The following is a 17,177-nucleotide window of genomic DNA, read 5'->3' on the forward strand; positions in this document are numbered from 1 at the left end:
TTTCCCCAAGTGGAACAAAATTAAATTTTGTAAGCATCAAAGTTGCTTGAGATGTGAAATTGCATTTCTCTGTTGTATGCTCAGAAATGTTCTTTGACATGGAGCTCCTTAATACCAAGAAGAAAGGGATCTCTCCAGTATCCAGGATGTTTGGGATGCTATCTAGGTCATAGGCCAGGTTCTGGTTCTTGCATTGCTACAGACTCAGTTACATATATGTACATGCCTTTAATTTTAGCTTCACTTCTCTGTCTGCAAAGCACCATTATTTCTTTGGTAGGGTTAATAGTTAATTGCTTGTAAATTGTTTTAAGATTCTCAGAAGTGAGACCTCAGTGTGTTTATTGCTGCTGCTGTTACCCATGAGATCTTGATCACAGTGAGACAATACCAGATTAGTGTTTATTGCAGCATGACTGATGGTATGTTTGCATTAAAACAAAGATGAGACTGTAGTCCCAAGCCTAGAAAAATCCTTTGTAGAGCTTTGAGTCATCTTTAGAATCTCAGTAAGTGATAAAATTGGCTCCTATGGCTGAACATTAGCCAGTGTCACTGGTTGTCCTTGAAAACCCTTTCACCCCTTGACCACCCTTGGCTCTGGGGCAGCGTGTCCCAGGGAGAGGCAGAGAGCATCTTTCCTTAGAGAAATGAATTTGGAGAATTCTTTGTTTGATCTTAGAAGAAAAAACAAAGTCCCAAACCCAATATTTTCCTGGACAAATTCCCTCTGAATGCATCTCCAAGGGTTTCCTGATCTGTGCAGCAAGTGGCCCTTGGTACATTCAGGAGGTTTTCTCATGGAATGGTTTGGGTTAGATGGACCTTAAAGCCCATCCAGTTCCACTCGCTGCTCTGGGCAGGGACACTTCCCACTATCCCAGCTTGCTCCAAGCCCCATCCAGCCTGGCCTTGGATACCTCTAGGGATCCAGGGGCAGCCACAGCTTCTCTGGGCACCCTGTGCCAGGGCCTGCCCACCCTCACAGGGAACAATTCCTTCCCAATATCCCATCTAAACCTACTGTCAGTGGGAAGCCATTCCCCTTCATCCTGTCTTTCCATCCCTTGTCCAGAGTCTCTCTCCATGTTTCTTGTGGGCTCCCTTCAGGTCCTGGAAGGTCACTATTAGGTGACCCTGGAACTGCCTCTTCTCCAAAGAGAAGAATTCGGGTCACTGGTGAGAAGTGCCTTGGTTCTGTGTTACAGGCTGTGAAGCCATGTATATGAAATACCTTTAAATCTCTGTTTCACCTCAGGGAAAACAGAGGCCACCATCAAGAACTTCAGCCCCCACTACCGCCGCCAGTACGCCGTGGCTTTCTGCAGGCACGTGCAGGAGGAGCTGGAGCAGCACCGCCACTCCCAGTCCCGCTTCCTGAAAACCAGGGTAGGAGGATGCTCATTTCCTTCTCTGTGACCCAAGTGCATGTGCAGGTGTTGGATTTGGGTCATTTTGGTTTGGGATGGAAAAGTTGCATCTGGGTGCAGGTTTTAAGTTTTACTTTTGAAAATTCATCTATATTTTGGTCTTGTTTAGTTGTTTATCGTGGCATGAGGAGAACCATGACATGAGTTTCTGGTACAAGGAGCTGGACCTTTGGACAAAACTGGTTCCTTCTTGCCGGTTGCAAGATTCTGCAAAATCTAGGGACAGATATCATACTTCCAGGGAAGAGATTATGTAAGAAATGTAATTAATCCTGTAATCTGTGGCTCAGGGTTCCATAAAGAATATGGCAATAATTTCCTCTGTGGAGTGAACTACTGAAAGCTGGTTTTTATTAGAGGGGAGACAAAAAGAGAGACACAAGTCTCTTTACAAGAGGAAAACGCAGAGAACTAGCCTTCAAGATTAAGAAGATAAAAATTTAAATGTTCTGAACATACTGGAAATCATGGATTTCTGATAAAAATCTGTCTGATAAAAACCATGGATTTCCAGTGCTCTTGAAATGAGTAACCCAGCAGTGAGGTGGGATAATAGAAGATCCGTGTCTTTCAGAAAGGTGCATATCAGTTGCTACAGCACAGATGCAAAAGCATTACAAAAAAATGGGAAACAATTTACTATATTATAATAAAACCCTGCTTTTCATATCAATGAAATATTTATATTACGTAGTGGAAAATGGGAGGTGGTGAACTCCAAGTCATCCTGCAGGGGGTGGAATTAGATGATCTTTCAGGTCTCTTCCAACCCAAACCACTGTAGGATTCTCTGTCAGCTGAAAGTAAATAAATGTCTCAGAAATCTGGCAGTGTTTTGGAAGGCAGAGCTCTTCTGCTGCCTCCTCACCTTGGCTACAAGAATTTGCTTGTGTCTGTAGAACCTTCTGAAATCAGAGATGTTTATGACTCCAAATTGCATTTGAAGGCTCAAAAGCCCTCAGAGCAGCATTATGGGAATGTAGAAATAAAAGCTTCAAGATGGTCAGTGGTGCGGAGGGGTCTCAAATGTCACCACTTGTCCCTGTAGCCTGCGGGGGAAGCCGGGACAGTTCTGTACGAAGCAGAGCTGCTGCATTTCAGTGAGGACCTGAAGAAGTGGAAGGACAGATACATCGTGATCAAAAATGACTACACTGTGGATTGCTTTGAGACCAAAGAGGTGAGTGCTGCTTCTGTGGATCTGCTTGTACACTCCAGATAAACCAATGGCAAGTGGATTTGCTGCTGCTGCCTTGCCTTCAGCAATAGGAGGTGAAACTTTGTCCTCATCAGGGTGGCTCCAGTAGAAGCCTCACAGGGATGGCTGAAGGTACAGTAAAGTGCCCTGCCTTGGCAGAACTAACAAATGGGACATTCCTTGGCCAGTTACGTCAGCAAGAACTAACAAACCCTTTTAACAGCACTTGAACCCTCCTGTGCCTGTCCCAGAGCACTTCACATCTCTATATCCCTGTAATACATCCCTGTGCTCCTGAAGTTGGATCTGAAGTAGCAGGGTTTGGGTGGCTCCAGGCTGGCTACAGTGGAGGTTTTTGCCTGGAAGCTGCCATAGTCAAGCTAGTCCAGGCTGACAAATCCAACTAATTGGGCTCAGGAGAAAATCCCATCCTTTTTCCCTCCCTTCCATCCTTCACTCCTCACCACAGCAGATAAGCACTAAGAGATTAGATTTGTTTTAGATTTGACATGCCTAGGGAACATTTCCAAAATTTAGCCTGACAAAAAGATTCTCCCTTTGGGCAATATCCCCATGGATTAGAATCACAGAATAGCCTGAGCTGGAAGGGACCCACAAGGATCATGGAGTCAACTCCTGGCTTTGTCAATGAATTGTGTATTTTATGTTTTCTCTCTGCTTAAATCTCTATTTGACAGTACTCCTCTCTGTTGATTTTCCAGGCCTACCAGAAGGGAGCCAGCCCTAAATATCATGTTATTCCTGCAGGAGGCAAAGTCCTGACTTCAGAAGAAGATTACAATTTGCTGTCTGATAAAAATTTTCCAGACCCTGTTGGTAAGTCCTGTTCAAAGCTGAACTGCCAAAGCCCAGGCTCTGTTCCTTACTCTGTTCTGGAAAGGCTTTTAGGCTCCAGTTTAAAATGGGGTAGCAGAAGATGCCCACAGCCCTTTTCCCAAGTTCAAGCACAGCTCCAGAATGGATGAACAAAGCAGATGCTGTAAGCCAACATTCAGAGAAATGCTGGCTCCCTTTCTTCCCAGCATACCAGCACAAAGCTGCTGGAAGCTGTGCAGAAGCAGGGCAGGAACCACAGCACCATTGTTCCCAGCCTTTGTTAATATTCCTGGTTTATTTGTTTCCATTTTTAGATGCCAGCTGTCTGTGTTGACTCACAGCTGATAATGAGTCCCACAGAGAGGGCAGGAAGGTGGCTGCTTCTGAGTTTGTTGTTTCTGGGTCGGGAACTGCTGTGGTCCTGCCTGCCCCCACTGCACCAAGATGGAGAAAATTCAGGCTTTATGGAGGAGGATCTCACATTGCATCCCATTGGAGAATGGGATGCCACATAATGAAAGGGATAAAGGCAACTTGAAGACAAGAGTTTATTTTTTGAGTCCTTTAAATCCCTAGGATTTAAAAGTTAGGTGCCCTCTCACACTCTTTCCCAAGGCACAGGGTGGTCAGAGGCATCTGTCTGTGTCACCACAGCTCTGCAGCAGTTGGGGTTGAGTGATGTGGAACACCCCGAGGGTGCTCGTGGGCCTCCCATGGCTGTCCCTTCCAAAGGGTCATCACTTCATCTTTATGGCACTACTCTCTGTGTGGTGCTGAAAACCCTCCAAGGTGAACCTCATGTGTCTGGGCTCTCAGTGCACGTCAGTGACTCCAGACTGGGCTTGGTCATCCCTAAATGTGCTGTCCAGCATCCCCTGTGTGCAGGGACCCAGGGCAGGTGGGAGCTGGAGGTAGAAAGCTGGTGCTTTCTTTACATCACCTGCAAGGAATTGAAGTGACAGTTTTTAAGGGCAGTTGTGTGTGGAGATCCTGGAACCAGGGAAAGCACTGCTGTTCCAACATGGTTTATTTAATGCAGCTTGTTTCTGTACAAAAGTCCATATGCTCCTAAATGGTCTTTATGTGGAAGAGACCAGCTCTCCCCACTAATTTACTTATCTGCCATGAAAAACATTTCCCTAGCAGCTGCAATCTAGTGAAATAGTTTCTTTGAAATTTTACCAAAATTAGATTTTTGCCACCTTGAAGACAAAGCAAGAGGCCATCAAGTTGCTGTGGTGTAGCACAGAGAGGGTTGATGCCAGCTGAGTGTGCCCATCCCAGCTGTGTCCCCCTGCCCTCTGTGCCCAATCTCCTGGACTGGGAAGGAGATTAACTTGCTGGCAAAGGTCTGGCACAGAGCCAACCCCCAGGAAATCTGCAGCTCTCAAACAGAGGTGTTTTTGTGCAGGCTCAAGCGAGGAGGCGGCTGCAGCCTTCGTCCCGCTCCCGAAGGAGTTCCCGGTGTACCTGTGGCAGCCCTTCTCCCGGCACAGCTACTTCTGCTTCCCTGAGCCAGGGGCACAGCGGCGCTTCAGCGCCATGCTGGGGGACTGCGTGAGGCATTCCAACCACGGTGAGTGAGGGAAGGGACTGCGTGAGGCATTCCAACCACGGTGAGTGAGGGAAGGGACTGCGTGAGGCATTCCAACCATGGTGAGTGAGGGATGGGACCCTGTGGGACATTCCAACCACAGTGAGTGAGGGAAGGGACTGCGTGAGGCATTCCAACCATGGTGAGTGAGGGAAGGGACTGCGTGAGGCATTCCAACCATGGTGAGTGAGGGAAGGGACTGCGTGAGGCATTCCAACCATGGTGAGTGCGGGGACTGCGTGAGGCATTCCAACCACGGTGAGTGAGGGAAGGGACTGCGTGAGGCATTCCAACCACGGTGAGTGAGGGAAGGGACTGTGTGAGGCATTCCAACCATGGTGAGTGAGGGATGGGACCCTGTGGGACATTCCAACCACAGTGAGTGAGGGAAGGGACTGTGTGAGGCATTCCAACCATGGTGAGTGAGGGAAGGGACTGCGTGAGGCATTCCAACCATGGTGAGTGAGGGAAGGGACTGCGTGAGGCATTCCAACCACGGTGAGTGAGGGAAGGGACTGCGTGAGGCATTCCAACCATGGTGAGTGCGGGGACTGCGTGAGGCATTCCAACCACGGTGAGTGAGGGAAGGGACTGCGTGAGGCATTCCAACCATGGTGAGTGAGGGAAGGGACTGCGTGAGGCATTCCAACCATGGTGAGTGAGGGATGGGACCCTGTGGGACATTCCAACCACGGTGAGTGCGGGAAGGGACTGCGTGAGGCATTCCAACCATGGTGAGTGAGGGATGGGACTGTGTAGGGTATTTCAACCACAGTGAGTGCAGGAAGAGCTCAGCCTGGGTCAGTGTCACCCACCCACCCAGCTGTGGGAAAATGCAAGTCACTTACAAAAGGTGCTTGGCTTCAGCACCCTGAGGAATGAATCAACACAGCCCTGCTTCCTGCAGTGCTGGGAACACAGTTAGGTGTGAGCTTGGGGATAAAACATGGGAATTGCTTTGGAAGTTGTGTAATGATCCAAAATCCCTAAGAGGTGTTTGTTACTAAGGCACAACAAATCCTCACCTGTGTTTGCAAGCTGGCTAATGCATCACAGCTATAGAGTCAGGAATAATGGAATATCCTGAATTGAAAGGGACTCATAAGGATCATGGAGTCCAACTCGTGGCCCTGCACAGACAATCCCAAGAATCCCACCCTATGCCACTCAGGAGATGAGGGGTGTACAACACAGAGGGAGTGTATTCCCCCAGTACATTCCTGTGTTGTTATACACACACCTCTCCTGATCAAACATTTGACCTTTCTGCAGATGTTTCAACGGCACCCCAGCCATGGTTAAGCCTTGTAACTGGTCCATGAATGGTGTGTAGGACACAGTATTGATTGTCTGCACAAAGATAAATTATGAATATCACTTTCTGAGTAGGATAGACTAGAAAACTTTAAAAAAACTCTAATTTGTGACTTGCTAGGGTTATAAAAACAGCTTTGCTCCCAAGAAATTGGAAGATCATTTATGAATTGGACCCTTCAGAAAAATAAATGCTTTCCTGATTTTTAGATGACGTTTTTTCCACCTAGATGCCCTCAGTTCCCCACTGGTCTCCAGGGTTTTCCATGCCTTTAGTGTCACTTTGGAGTCCCATCTGCTCCTGCTGCCCTTGGTGGGAGATGGGAACACTCAGCAACTTTTCCACTAAACTCAGCTGCTTGGGTCTGAAGCCCAGGCTTGTGGGTAAATGAATTGTGAGTGCAGGGTGTGAACAGTCCCTTTTATTTACAGAAGTGGCTCCTGGTGAATGTTTTTTAGCTGTCACTTTAGTCTCCTGGTGATCAGCTTCATCCCATTGCCCTCAGACAGCTTTCTCCTGCTGTCCTCCCTGGGTCATTCTCAACTACCATCTCTTTTCCCTTGTCTCCACTGCTAAAGACATTCCTGGTTTCCTGTAGGACTCCATTCCCACGAGGAAAACACACACGACTGCATTTCTAGGCAGTTTCCTAAGATGTGCAGTTACTTGTGTGGGGGTCAGGGCTGGTTGGTTTCAGGGGCCTTCTTCACAGGAAATGTGAGATTCCCTATCTCAGTGCTATCCAGGTGGTGTACACTCCCCATTCCTGATCCCAGGGCTGTCCAGGTGCTGCACAACCCAAATTGCATTCCCAGGTGGTGTACAGTGCCCTGACACTCTGGACTTGGCTTCTCACTGAGGTTTGGTAGGGAGATGAGGACACAATCAAGTTTTCCTGGCACTCCATGACTTGAAACCTGTTCATGATGTTTGGGGATTTTCATTTCTCTCCTGGAACAAGTGTAATGGGTTTGACAAAGCTTTTGGCAGCCTGTTTTTTTCTTAAAGTTCAGCACATCACTCTAGGGGCCAATCCTGAACTGGCAGAAGCTGGATTTAGATGACCTAAGAGGTCTTTTCTGTCTCCAAAGCCTGTGAGTCTGCACTTCATTATATTTCATATGGCTTAGCTAGTGCTCATTTATGCATCTGTTCCAGGATTTATCCCTCTCAGCTTTTCCTGTGGTCCAGTTTTTATCTGACAGACAATGCCTCAAGGCTCATCCTTACTTCTGCCCAACAGGGTGAGAAGCAGATAAAGACAGTCTGGATTAGGATCTACTGTTGAACCAGGAATAGAGTTTCAAAGGCTATCAAGGAAGCAGGAGCCCCTTTTGTGTGGATTTCCTGGAGTTATGTTACCCCATGGAGATCTAGGTGCTGCAAGCAGAAAAATGATCACTGACAAGCACCTCAGTAAATTGAACTCTGCTCTTGGGGAGAATTTTTTTCCCAAGGGCTTCATATTGATTCCTAGTCATTCACACATCACTGAAAAATATTCGTTTATTAATACTTCTTTAAAGTCTTTTCTGCAAACAATTCTGCTGACAAAAACAGGTGTGCGAGCAATCTGACAAAGTTACAGCTATGTGCAGCAAAACAATGGGTAGTAAGGACTGCAGTAGAAAATTTGACTGTGCTCTTTTATTAAAAAATAGTTGAAAAGAGAAAAGAACTGTGAAAAATCTTTCATCTTTGATTGTGAAATATAATTTAGCGGTATAAGGAGCATGGACCAGGGCAATACTCACTCCACCTCTTCCCAAAGTGCCGAGTTCCCATTTACCAGGGCAGATTTGGCAAGGGCAGGACAAAGATAAATGCCATGTCTGATCAGAAGTAGTCTTTCTGTCCCTGCTGTGATCTGCCACTCCTGGAAAGGAATGTATTGCACTGGGCTTTAGCCAAGGACTCTAGTTCATGGCTACAATGTGTTTTCTTTCTCCCAGGAAGCAGAGTTAAACACGGAAAGCTGGAGTGAATCAGCGCTGGGAGCCGCCCTGGCATTCAGCTGCTTCCTGTCCCCCTCTGGTATAAATACCAGCCCAGCCTGTGTTTCTGGGATTTCTGGGCAGAGCAAAAGCATTGGGATTTAGTGAGCACCACTGGGAAATGGCATTCAGATGTTTGGAGTGTGGGTTGTTGTGTTGTTCCCCTCTCAATTTTCCTCTTGTCTTTGCCCTTTATTGATGAGGGCTTGATGGTTTGAGGAGACAATGATCTCCTTCACCAGCAATGGAACATGAAGATGAAATGCTTTTTGGGTTTTAATTTGTGAGGTGGTGTGATTAGGGCTAATCAGTGAGAAGACAAGTACCCAGGGAGCAGCAGAGGAACCCCAACAGCCTGGTGGGTGCAGGGGGTCCCTGGAGGGGACTGCTGACTGTTCTCTGCTGCTTCTGGGGAGCCCGTGCTTCCCAAGTGTCTCTGCAGGTCAGACCTACAGCAGTGTAGGATTTTTAACACTCCTCAGCTTTTTAAAGAAGCTGTGCTTGAGTTTAGGTGGAGTGTGGAGGAAGCAGTTTAGCATTCTCCTCCAATTTTCTAAGCTGCTCCTGCCAGGTTAGATGGGGGTGGCAACATGGGATCCTTTGGTTTGCCTTAGCCCCATGATCCACTTTGATCCACAACCTGGACTTATCTGGTTCCATCTTGCTCCCTGTTTCCTTAGTGAAATGTGACAAGTGCACACCTCAAATCTGGGGGAAATCTGCTGCTGAAGTGGCCACCTAGCCCCCAATGGGGATGTTCTATCAGTCCCACAATGGCAACAGTGAGGGAAAGGCTCAGAATATCCACAGGGCTCTAATATTAGCTATTCCACAGGTTTTAATCCTTTATGTTTGCATGCCTTGAAAATCAGACTGAAGTTCCTTCTGAGTACTTCTTAAATTACTTGTTTTTTTAAGTCTTCTTGCTTCCTGTATGAGTTTCATTCAGTATTTGCTGTTGAAGGTGGGGAATCCTGACCACTTGGTGCTCGGATAGAGGGAAGTCTGCATGATGGGAAGGAAGTGACAACTAGCTCATTCTGGGAGACACAGAGTTTCACTTCGTGATTTTATTTTTTTTTGGTCTGGTTTGATTTCACATCCACATCTTGACAATCACCCTCCTGACACAGGAAGCTGAGGGCCTTTCAAAACCATATCCTGTCACCTCCAATTTCAACAGAAACAACAACAAAAATTATTTTGAGCAATAAATATATTAAAGAAGTATAATAAAGAAATAGATTAAGCAAGAGAGAAAGGCAAAAACTTGTGGAGGGCAGATTTTTTTTCTCCATCTCTGATTTTCAGGGTTGCCATTATCAGTGTCTTCATTTCCTTTTTCAGCTCTGAATTTATCTGACAGATGTTTTTCTCATAGTTATTTCTAAATTTCCTATGTTACATGTCTATAGTACCTGTATAGGACTTACCAACTCTTGAACCAGAATTCAGAATAATTCTGGGAGCACTGATAAAGGCTGAGAAGCTGACATGAAATCCTTGAGCTGAGGGATGAATGTGTCTATATATGTCTATATACAGAGCAGAGCAGCTGTCAGGAGTCCACATACCACTTTGGACGGGTTTCTGAGACTTCATGCCACAAACAGGGTGGCCTTTCTTCCCCAGTGAGTGAGATGAGGGGAAGGATTTTCTTATTGCCTGTTTCCAGTGGATGTGGAGGGAGCAATTAAAGGAGAACTGAGGAGGAAATTGCTTTTTATGACATTAAAGAAAAATGTCTTTGTGCACTGGGATGAAAGTAAGGCCTTTTGGAAAGTTTGTGTGGTAATTTGGGGTGGGAAAAAGTACAAATGGAGATAATATTTACCCTTTAATCTACCAAGACTTGTGTCTTGGGTCCTCTCAAGCAGCTGCTGTACTTGGGTTAATTAAACCCCTTTTTGGTTAATAAGATAAGAACACCTGTGATCCATATGAGTGGCTGAGACCTGGCTGTTCTTTCACCAGTCACATGAGTTCCAAATAGACTTTTCAAACTGATGTGCATAGGGATATTAATGTAGTCATAACAGACAAAGCCATTGCACTAGAAATACCTTTGATGAGGCTTGTGGGGTCATAAAAAAAAAAACTCACTAAAACTTTTAGGACATGATATAGAAAATATTTGTATAATTTAGGGTATTTTGCTTGAAATAAGACTATTTCTCCTCTTTCTAGGATGTTTTTGCTCTACAGCATGAGTTCATTCAGTCAGTGTGGCTTTTGCCTTTCCTGCCAGCCTGGTTTCCACCTACTGGTGGTGAGGATTTTTGGTCTGTAGGAGTGACATTAATTCTGAAACAGCTAGATGATGGATGTGCTGAAATCATAATTGCCATTACGTTCTTCCTATCCCTCTCACCTCGGGCTGATTATCATCATCTTGCATACTGTCAAGCATGGGGTGGTGCAGGGAAGCCACTGCCCTGAGCCCTCCACCCCAGCCTGTTTTAGGAGCTGTGAAGACTCATTTGTGCAGAGTAAGGTGATGGTCAGACTCCAGCTTCGAAGTTCTGCAGCAGAGAAATCACAGAACCATGGAATGGTTTGGGTGGGAAGGAACCTCCTGCCATGGGCAGGGACACCTTCCACTATCCCAGATTGCTCCAAGCCCCATCCAGCCTGGCCTTGGACACTTCCAGGGATCCAGGGGCAGCCACAGCTTCTTTGGGCACCCTGGGCCAGGGCCTCACCACACTCACAGGAAACAATTCCTTTCCAATATCCCATCTAATCCTGCCCTCTGGCAGTGGGAAGCCATTCCCCCTTGTCCTGTCACTCCATCCCTTGTCCAGAGTCCCTCTCCAACTCTCTTTGTGCCCCTGTAGGTACTGAAAGGGCACAATAAACAGAACCTTTTCTTCTCCAAATTCCCACCTGCTCCAGGAATACAGTAGCTAGTTTGGAAAGCACCTGGAAAATGTCAGAAATAAGTCATACTGTGATCCTTTGTGTGTGTTTATGCAGTGTTCATTAATTTTTTAGAGTATGAAACCCACACCTGCTGGGCTTCCCACTGGAGGTTCATTGTGCCCTGTCTGGTGCTGCTTTGAGCAGCATCAATCTGGGTGCTGTGTGCTGATGAGCAAACAGTTAACCCTGCTCAGTGTCGGTTTGGTGGCCACAGAAGGAAGCTCTATTTGCTATAAGTACAACGTATTCTTTCAGGGCTGTATCATGTTTGGAAGTGACCTCATCTAGCTTCTGTTGGTGGTTAGCAGCTTCACACCACATGCTCTGTGGATAATGTGACAGCACACTGCTCACAGGAAATCCCCAGAGCTGGGAGGTTGATGCCTCTCAGGCCCAGAGCACCATATATATCTCACTTTGTTCTCAGTTTGGATGCTAGCAACACAGGACAGCATTTTGTGAGGGTAAAATGTGCGTCCTTTTATTTAGAGGGTCATTTTCAGCTGTGCTTGAGCCATGTCCCAAGCCCCAGGTAAGCTCTCTTTTCCTTAGGTGCACTTCCTGAGTTTTCCTCATCTCCCCAGGTTCAAAGCATGTTGCTTTTCTTACCTGCCATCCCAGTGGGTTGGGACCATTGCTTATTTTTTGGAGACAGAATTTCCACAATTTAATTTTGTAGGGTTGGATGGCCATGGCTTTTTCACCAGCTGTCTGTGGTATCTAAATGCAGCAGCTCTTAAAACATGCTGGAACTCACGTGAGCTCTTAGAAAGGGAAATGATTTTTTATTGTGCTCATTTATTTTTTATTTGAAGGGCGTTCCCTAATTGTGGTGCTGGAAGGCTGGCAGACTGATTCCTTCCCTGCAGGAATGTCTCTTGTTCCCTGATGGTCTCCAGCTGCCTCCACCCCAAATCCTTGGGGGCTGTCAGAGTGGGAGCACTGTCTTTGAACTGTCAGTACCACTATCCTGTCTCTTTAGTTGGTTTGGGGCTGTGTATTTTCCTCTTTTTTAGCAGCTTTTGTTTTAAAAGAACTAAATTTAAAAAAAACAGGAATTGACTGTTTTTTAAATTACAGAGTGTGTATAGTGGAAAGCAGGGGGAAAGCAACTCTAAATATATACAAAAGAAACAGATGGCAAGGTGAGAGGGGAATGACTTGGAAGGATGAGAAAATTGGGAAAATGTAATTTGCATTTCTTAGCATGAAATCTATTCTCTTGAGGGCAGCAGTGTCTAGTGGAAATAAGAAGGGATGGAATCACTAGCTTTTGAGACTGCACTTTAAATTCCAAGTACTTCTTTATCTGCCTCTTACTGTCTATTTGTGACATCACAAGAGGGAAGGCCCTGCACTAATATCTGTACTGAGATTTTTTTGTGTCCCAGAAAAAGGCTCTATAAAGTGACCAGAAAGAAGGAGTTACTAGAGATGCTTTGGCACTGCCTTTACCAGAGTCAGCTCTCCATCAAATGGATGAGGAAGCAAGGAAATAATATTGTGAGATCACCTAAAATCAGATGCAGTTTTTTACTCATTTATCATATTCCAAAAATTATTAGTAAGTGACATTCTCCTCCTCAGTGAAAGGCCACCAGACTGGACTCCTTGGTCATCTTCATCTCCTTCCAGTGATTGCTCTCCTGCCTTCTCCAGTCTTTGTCCAAAGCCTGTGACTTTGAATGATTTGAGAGGATATTCATGGGCCCTGCTGTCTTGTAGGAGGAAACTAAAAAGTCATGAGTTTTTTGTATTGGTTGTGAATGTCTTGTGTTGGGAAGAGAGAGCTGCAGTTCCTGAGGCTGGTGAGCCTGAGCCCATGACATGATAATCTCCTACAAAAACAGCCATCACTGGTTGCCACATTGCTAATATCAATTAGTTACCTGCAGGAAGAATTCCAGGATCATATAAATGATACTCCCTGCATGCAGAGTCTGGCTGGGGTGCTGCAGGAAGCAGATGAAGTCAGGGTGGATTGCTCCTGAGTTTTGGTCGTCAGTTGAAGGGCATTATGTCAGAGTCAGCATTTCTTTAATTAAAACCTGTGCTCTGTGAGCTCACACTTCTGGATTCTGGCTTAACACTTGTTCAGCTAGGTCTTTGGGCCTCAGCCTTGTGTGAAATGTCAGCCAAAAGGCTGAGGCTATTCTTCATGGTGGAGCTCACTTTGGGAAAGCACTTTATCCACAGTCAATAGACCCCTTCACTGTTACTGGATTGCAGCTGAGTTCAACCATTAACCCAGCCATGTTCACCACTAAACCATGTCCCCACGTGCCATTAGTGACAGTTACTGTTCAGAGGGACAGTTTAAGTGGGATGTTGAAATAATCACTTTTTAACAGCTATGCCAATGTTATAAAGGCATCTTCCTTTGCTTGTAATTAAGAAAAATCATCATCTGAGTGATTAAACCTCCTCACCAGCAGCCCCAAGGCAGCGGTGTGCAGGACAGACAGATGCACAGTTTGAACTGAAATGTTCAAAAGCAGATTTCGTATTATCTGGATGTGCTGGAAATACAGTTTGAGCCAGAGGCAGCTGGAACACTCAGCCTCTCTGGTAAGGAGGTCCATCTGCAGAAGTTCTTGCACAGAGCTCTCCAGTGCTCTGACTGGTGTAAGACCAGCTGATCTGTGGCTGTGGATGAGACCAAATCCATGAGAGCAGTTAATTCCTGCTGCTGTCGTTGGATGCACAGGAAGTGTTGCTGAGTCACAAATGGACAGCCTGTCCTGAGGGGCTGTAGCCATGTCCATCTCCAAGGGTGCAGCTGTCCTGCCATGGACAGGGCTGGGAGAGCCCACAGGACCTTGGGAATGAAGATTTGCTCATCACTCCCCAAACATTCACCTGCTAAGGGACAGAAGAGCAGCTCACAGCCCCAGGCACCCCGTTAGAAGGCTGCCATTCCCAGGGCAGCCCAAGCACGGGAGGCAGCTGAGACTGGGAACAGAACCCTCTAAGTTAACTCTTCTGCACCATGTGCAGGTGCTCTCAGAGGGTGTCCAGTAGCCTGGTCCTCTGGGTATCATTTTGATGAGTTAAGGATTGACATAATTATGTTTTTTAAAAGAGAAATTATTCACTGCATGGAAGCTACTTCCTTCCCAGAAAGCTTTCTGCAGTCCTGAACAAACTGAGCCATACCATTGAGTCATGTGCAAGTTTGGGAAGATTTATAAAGTCATGGTGCTTCCAGTTATCCTTCCATCTCCCAAAGTCAAAGGGAGCTGTATAGCAGTTACTCTTGCATTTATAAAAGAAATCTGTGGTTAGCAGTATCTGTTACTGAAATTGGGTTCTATGCTTGGATATGTAGAGTCTCTAGGCAGGTTTTCTTTTTTTAAAATTAAACAGAACAAGCAGAATTTTGTTTTAATCTCTACACATAAGGGATGTTATGTTAATTAGCAGCTAGAGAAGATGCTTGGGCAGTTTTCCAAGTGCAAGGCATCCTGGATTAAGCACACAGTATCAGTCTGGGTACCTGTAAATCCTCACTGGCCTTTTGCTGGAGAACACTCGGTAACCTTCCTGGCTTTGTGTGAGATTTGGGTAAGGAATACTGCAGCCAAGCACTGCACCAAGCTGCCCTAAGCTGCTCCCCTCCGTACAACCAGCAGGACACGTGGATCATTCAGGACAGGGGCCAGGATGGCCGAGGGGAAGCCCCTGTGAAGGCTCCAGGAGAGGGGAGCACCCATCATGCTTCTCCCTGGTGAACACTCGTCCCTGGCACCGCTGGGCTTTGCCACCTGCCCCGTTTGCAGCTGCAGCTCTGCTGCCATGGCCCACGGCCCAGCTGCTCCCTCGCACGCCAGCGGGGCTCCCCCAACAGCCCAGCCCTTGTTTCCCTGGCCTTGCTGTGGCTGCCAAGCCACCACCCTCCTGCAGCCTTTCCATGGACTGCTGGGTGGGATGGGCAGAACGCTGGCTCTCCCCCATAGGTCGTGCAGAATGTGCGTGGCAGCTCCTTTCAGCTGGGTACAATTCCCTTTTCTTGAGCCCTGTCCATGAATGTGCTTCTGTCTCGTGTGCCTCGCCAGCAGCTTCTGCACAGCACTGGATGGATCTACTTGTTCAAAGCCTTATCACTGAGGCAATCTTTTCCTCCTATGGAAAGTGAGAATGAAATTGCCTAAATTAAGCAATTGTAGCAGCCTTGAAGGATAAAGCTTGCTTTCTGCTTGGAGTTGTTTTTGTAGCGAGACTGCCATGATTGTGTTTGTGTCCTGTGTTTACTGGCAGAGGAAAGAATGTAGGATTGGGATTTTATGGCACTTACAGCTTCAAGTTTTTCCCATGAGCTATTCAAATGAATCACTCTTGGATTTTTAGCACCTTCTTCTCACTACAGTACAGGCTTGGGGACAGTCAGAACAGAGAGAGAATACTCCCTTGAGCATGGATTTAAAACTTGATGATCGTAGAGGGCAGACTCCTGTCAGCATTGATGTGTCACCATCTCAGCAGCTCCAAGATCCAGCCTCTTGGATGGTCTGTTGTCCCTTTGGGTTAGGAGGGAGCACAGCTGTGAAGGAGGAAAACATGTGAGTCATGACTGGAGGGCTGTGGGAGCTGCAGTTTTCCCTCCCTGCTGCCAAACCAGGCCCTCTTCTCATCAAAATCTTTTCAGTTTTATTTTGGGAGGACAAAAGTTTTTGAATGCAATGCTCCACCTCAGTTGCTCAGGTGGAACACTCCATTCTTTCATTAAAACTGTGGTCAGAGGATGTTCTCTCAGCACTGAACAGCCTGACTCAAAACTAATACTGTTTGTGACGTGCCATGACAAATGCTATAAATCCTGGAGGCAGCAGTGAAAGTAGGGTTGGGATTTTACCTGGCTGATTTTTCTTTTTGTTGGATCACTGTATGAGCTTGGAGAGTCTGTGTGATGTCTTTGGATCTCCAAATGTCTGCAGATGAAGAACAGTATCAAGAAAGTGGCACTAAGAGAGTGTTTATTGCCCCTCAGTGTGTTTAACAAACCTTCCTGCAGTCATTGCAGCCAGGTGAAACTCTGAAAGGGCAAATTTTGGCATTTGGGCTCTGAGAAGATCCAAAACCATGCAGTTTTCAAGTAGTTTTCAAGCTTCAAGGACAAAGCCCTGATGAAGTTAATTGTAGGTTTCTGTAGCTTTTGTTTTTGTTAAACTGCATGGAGGAGATATTTCAGGCATTACTTTGGTGTTAATCCTCCATGTTTCCCATAATTTCTCTAATCCCTGCATTGCCCTTGGCATTTATGCAAGGCTCCTGTAAAGCTTCTCTCTTGAGCAGTTTCATGAGCAAGCCCAAAGAAGTGTTGCTTGACAAGCAAGGCTTGAGGACTTACTCCTGACTCCTCTCATCACAACTGTTTGTATGTATCAGTACCTTCTAAAGCAGCATAATTCCCTTTGAGAGAATCAACATTCTTGTTCTTCCCTCCTTTGTTCTCAGAGTGCACAACAGGACTTCATCTGCTCAAGGCTGCAGGAGATAATCTTGGAGAGGGGACAGTAAGCCTTTGTGGCTTTGTTTTCCCACAAGATAGTAATCCTGATGGTCTGATAGTGAAGACACAGCACTACAAGCACTGAAGTGTTTTTTCACTCAGGTTTGCCAAGCAGCCACTCTGCTTCACTCTGTTTTGAGGCCAAGGCGTCCCCAGGCCACCACACCTTTCTCAGGAAGAGCTCCCATCTGGCAGAAGTTGCCTTGCACAATAACCAGATATTCCAGAGCTCTGGTTGAACATTCCTGAAATATTTAGGGAAATCAGCATGATCTTGTCAGGAGTTTTTGTTCTTAACTGGTACAAGCATGGTGCTTTCTTTGTTGAGGTCTGTTTTCTTGTATATCCATGAAAAACCATCTTGATCATCATTTTTTT

General features: G+C 46.2%; 1 protein-coding gene across 1 annotated transcript in view; it reads left to right on the forward strand.

The window, feature by feature from the left end:
- Nucleotides 1–412: 412 nt before the first annotated feature.
- NIBAN1 (niban apoptosis regulator 1) overlaps nt 413–17,177 on the forward strand; it is a 30,283-nt gene continuing 13,518 nt past the window's right edge. Inside the window, exons 1-6 of the mRNA XM_053985134.1 lie at nt 413–422; nt 1,111–1,179; nt 1,259–1,389; nt 2,479–2,610; nt 3,351–3,465; nt 4,877–5,041. Coding sequence (XP_053841109.1) covers nt 413–422; nt 1,111–1,179; nt 1,259–1,389; nt 2,479–2,610; nt 3,351–3,465; nt 4,877–5,041 — 622 coding nt within the window. The remainder of the gene's footprint in view (nt 423–1,110; nt 1,180–1,258; nt 1,390–2,478; nt 2,611–3,350; nt 3,466–4,876; nt 5,042–17,177) is intronic.

This window comes from Vidua macroura, chromosome 9 (genome assembly GCF_024509145.1).
Source record: "Vidua macroura isolate BioBank_ID:100142 chromosome 9, ASM2450914v1, whole genome shotgun sequence".
NCBI lineage: Eukaryota > Metazoa > Chordata > Aves > Passeriformes > Viduidae > Vidua > Vidua macroura.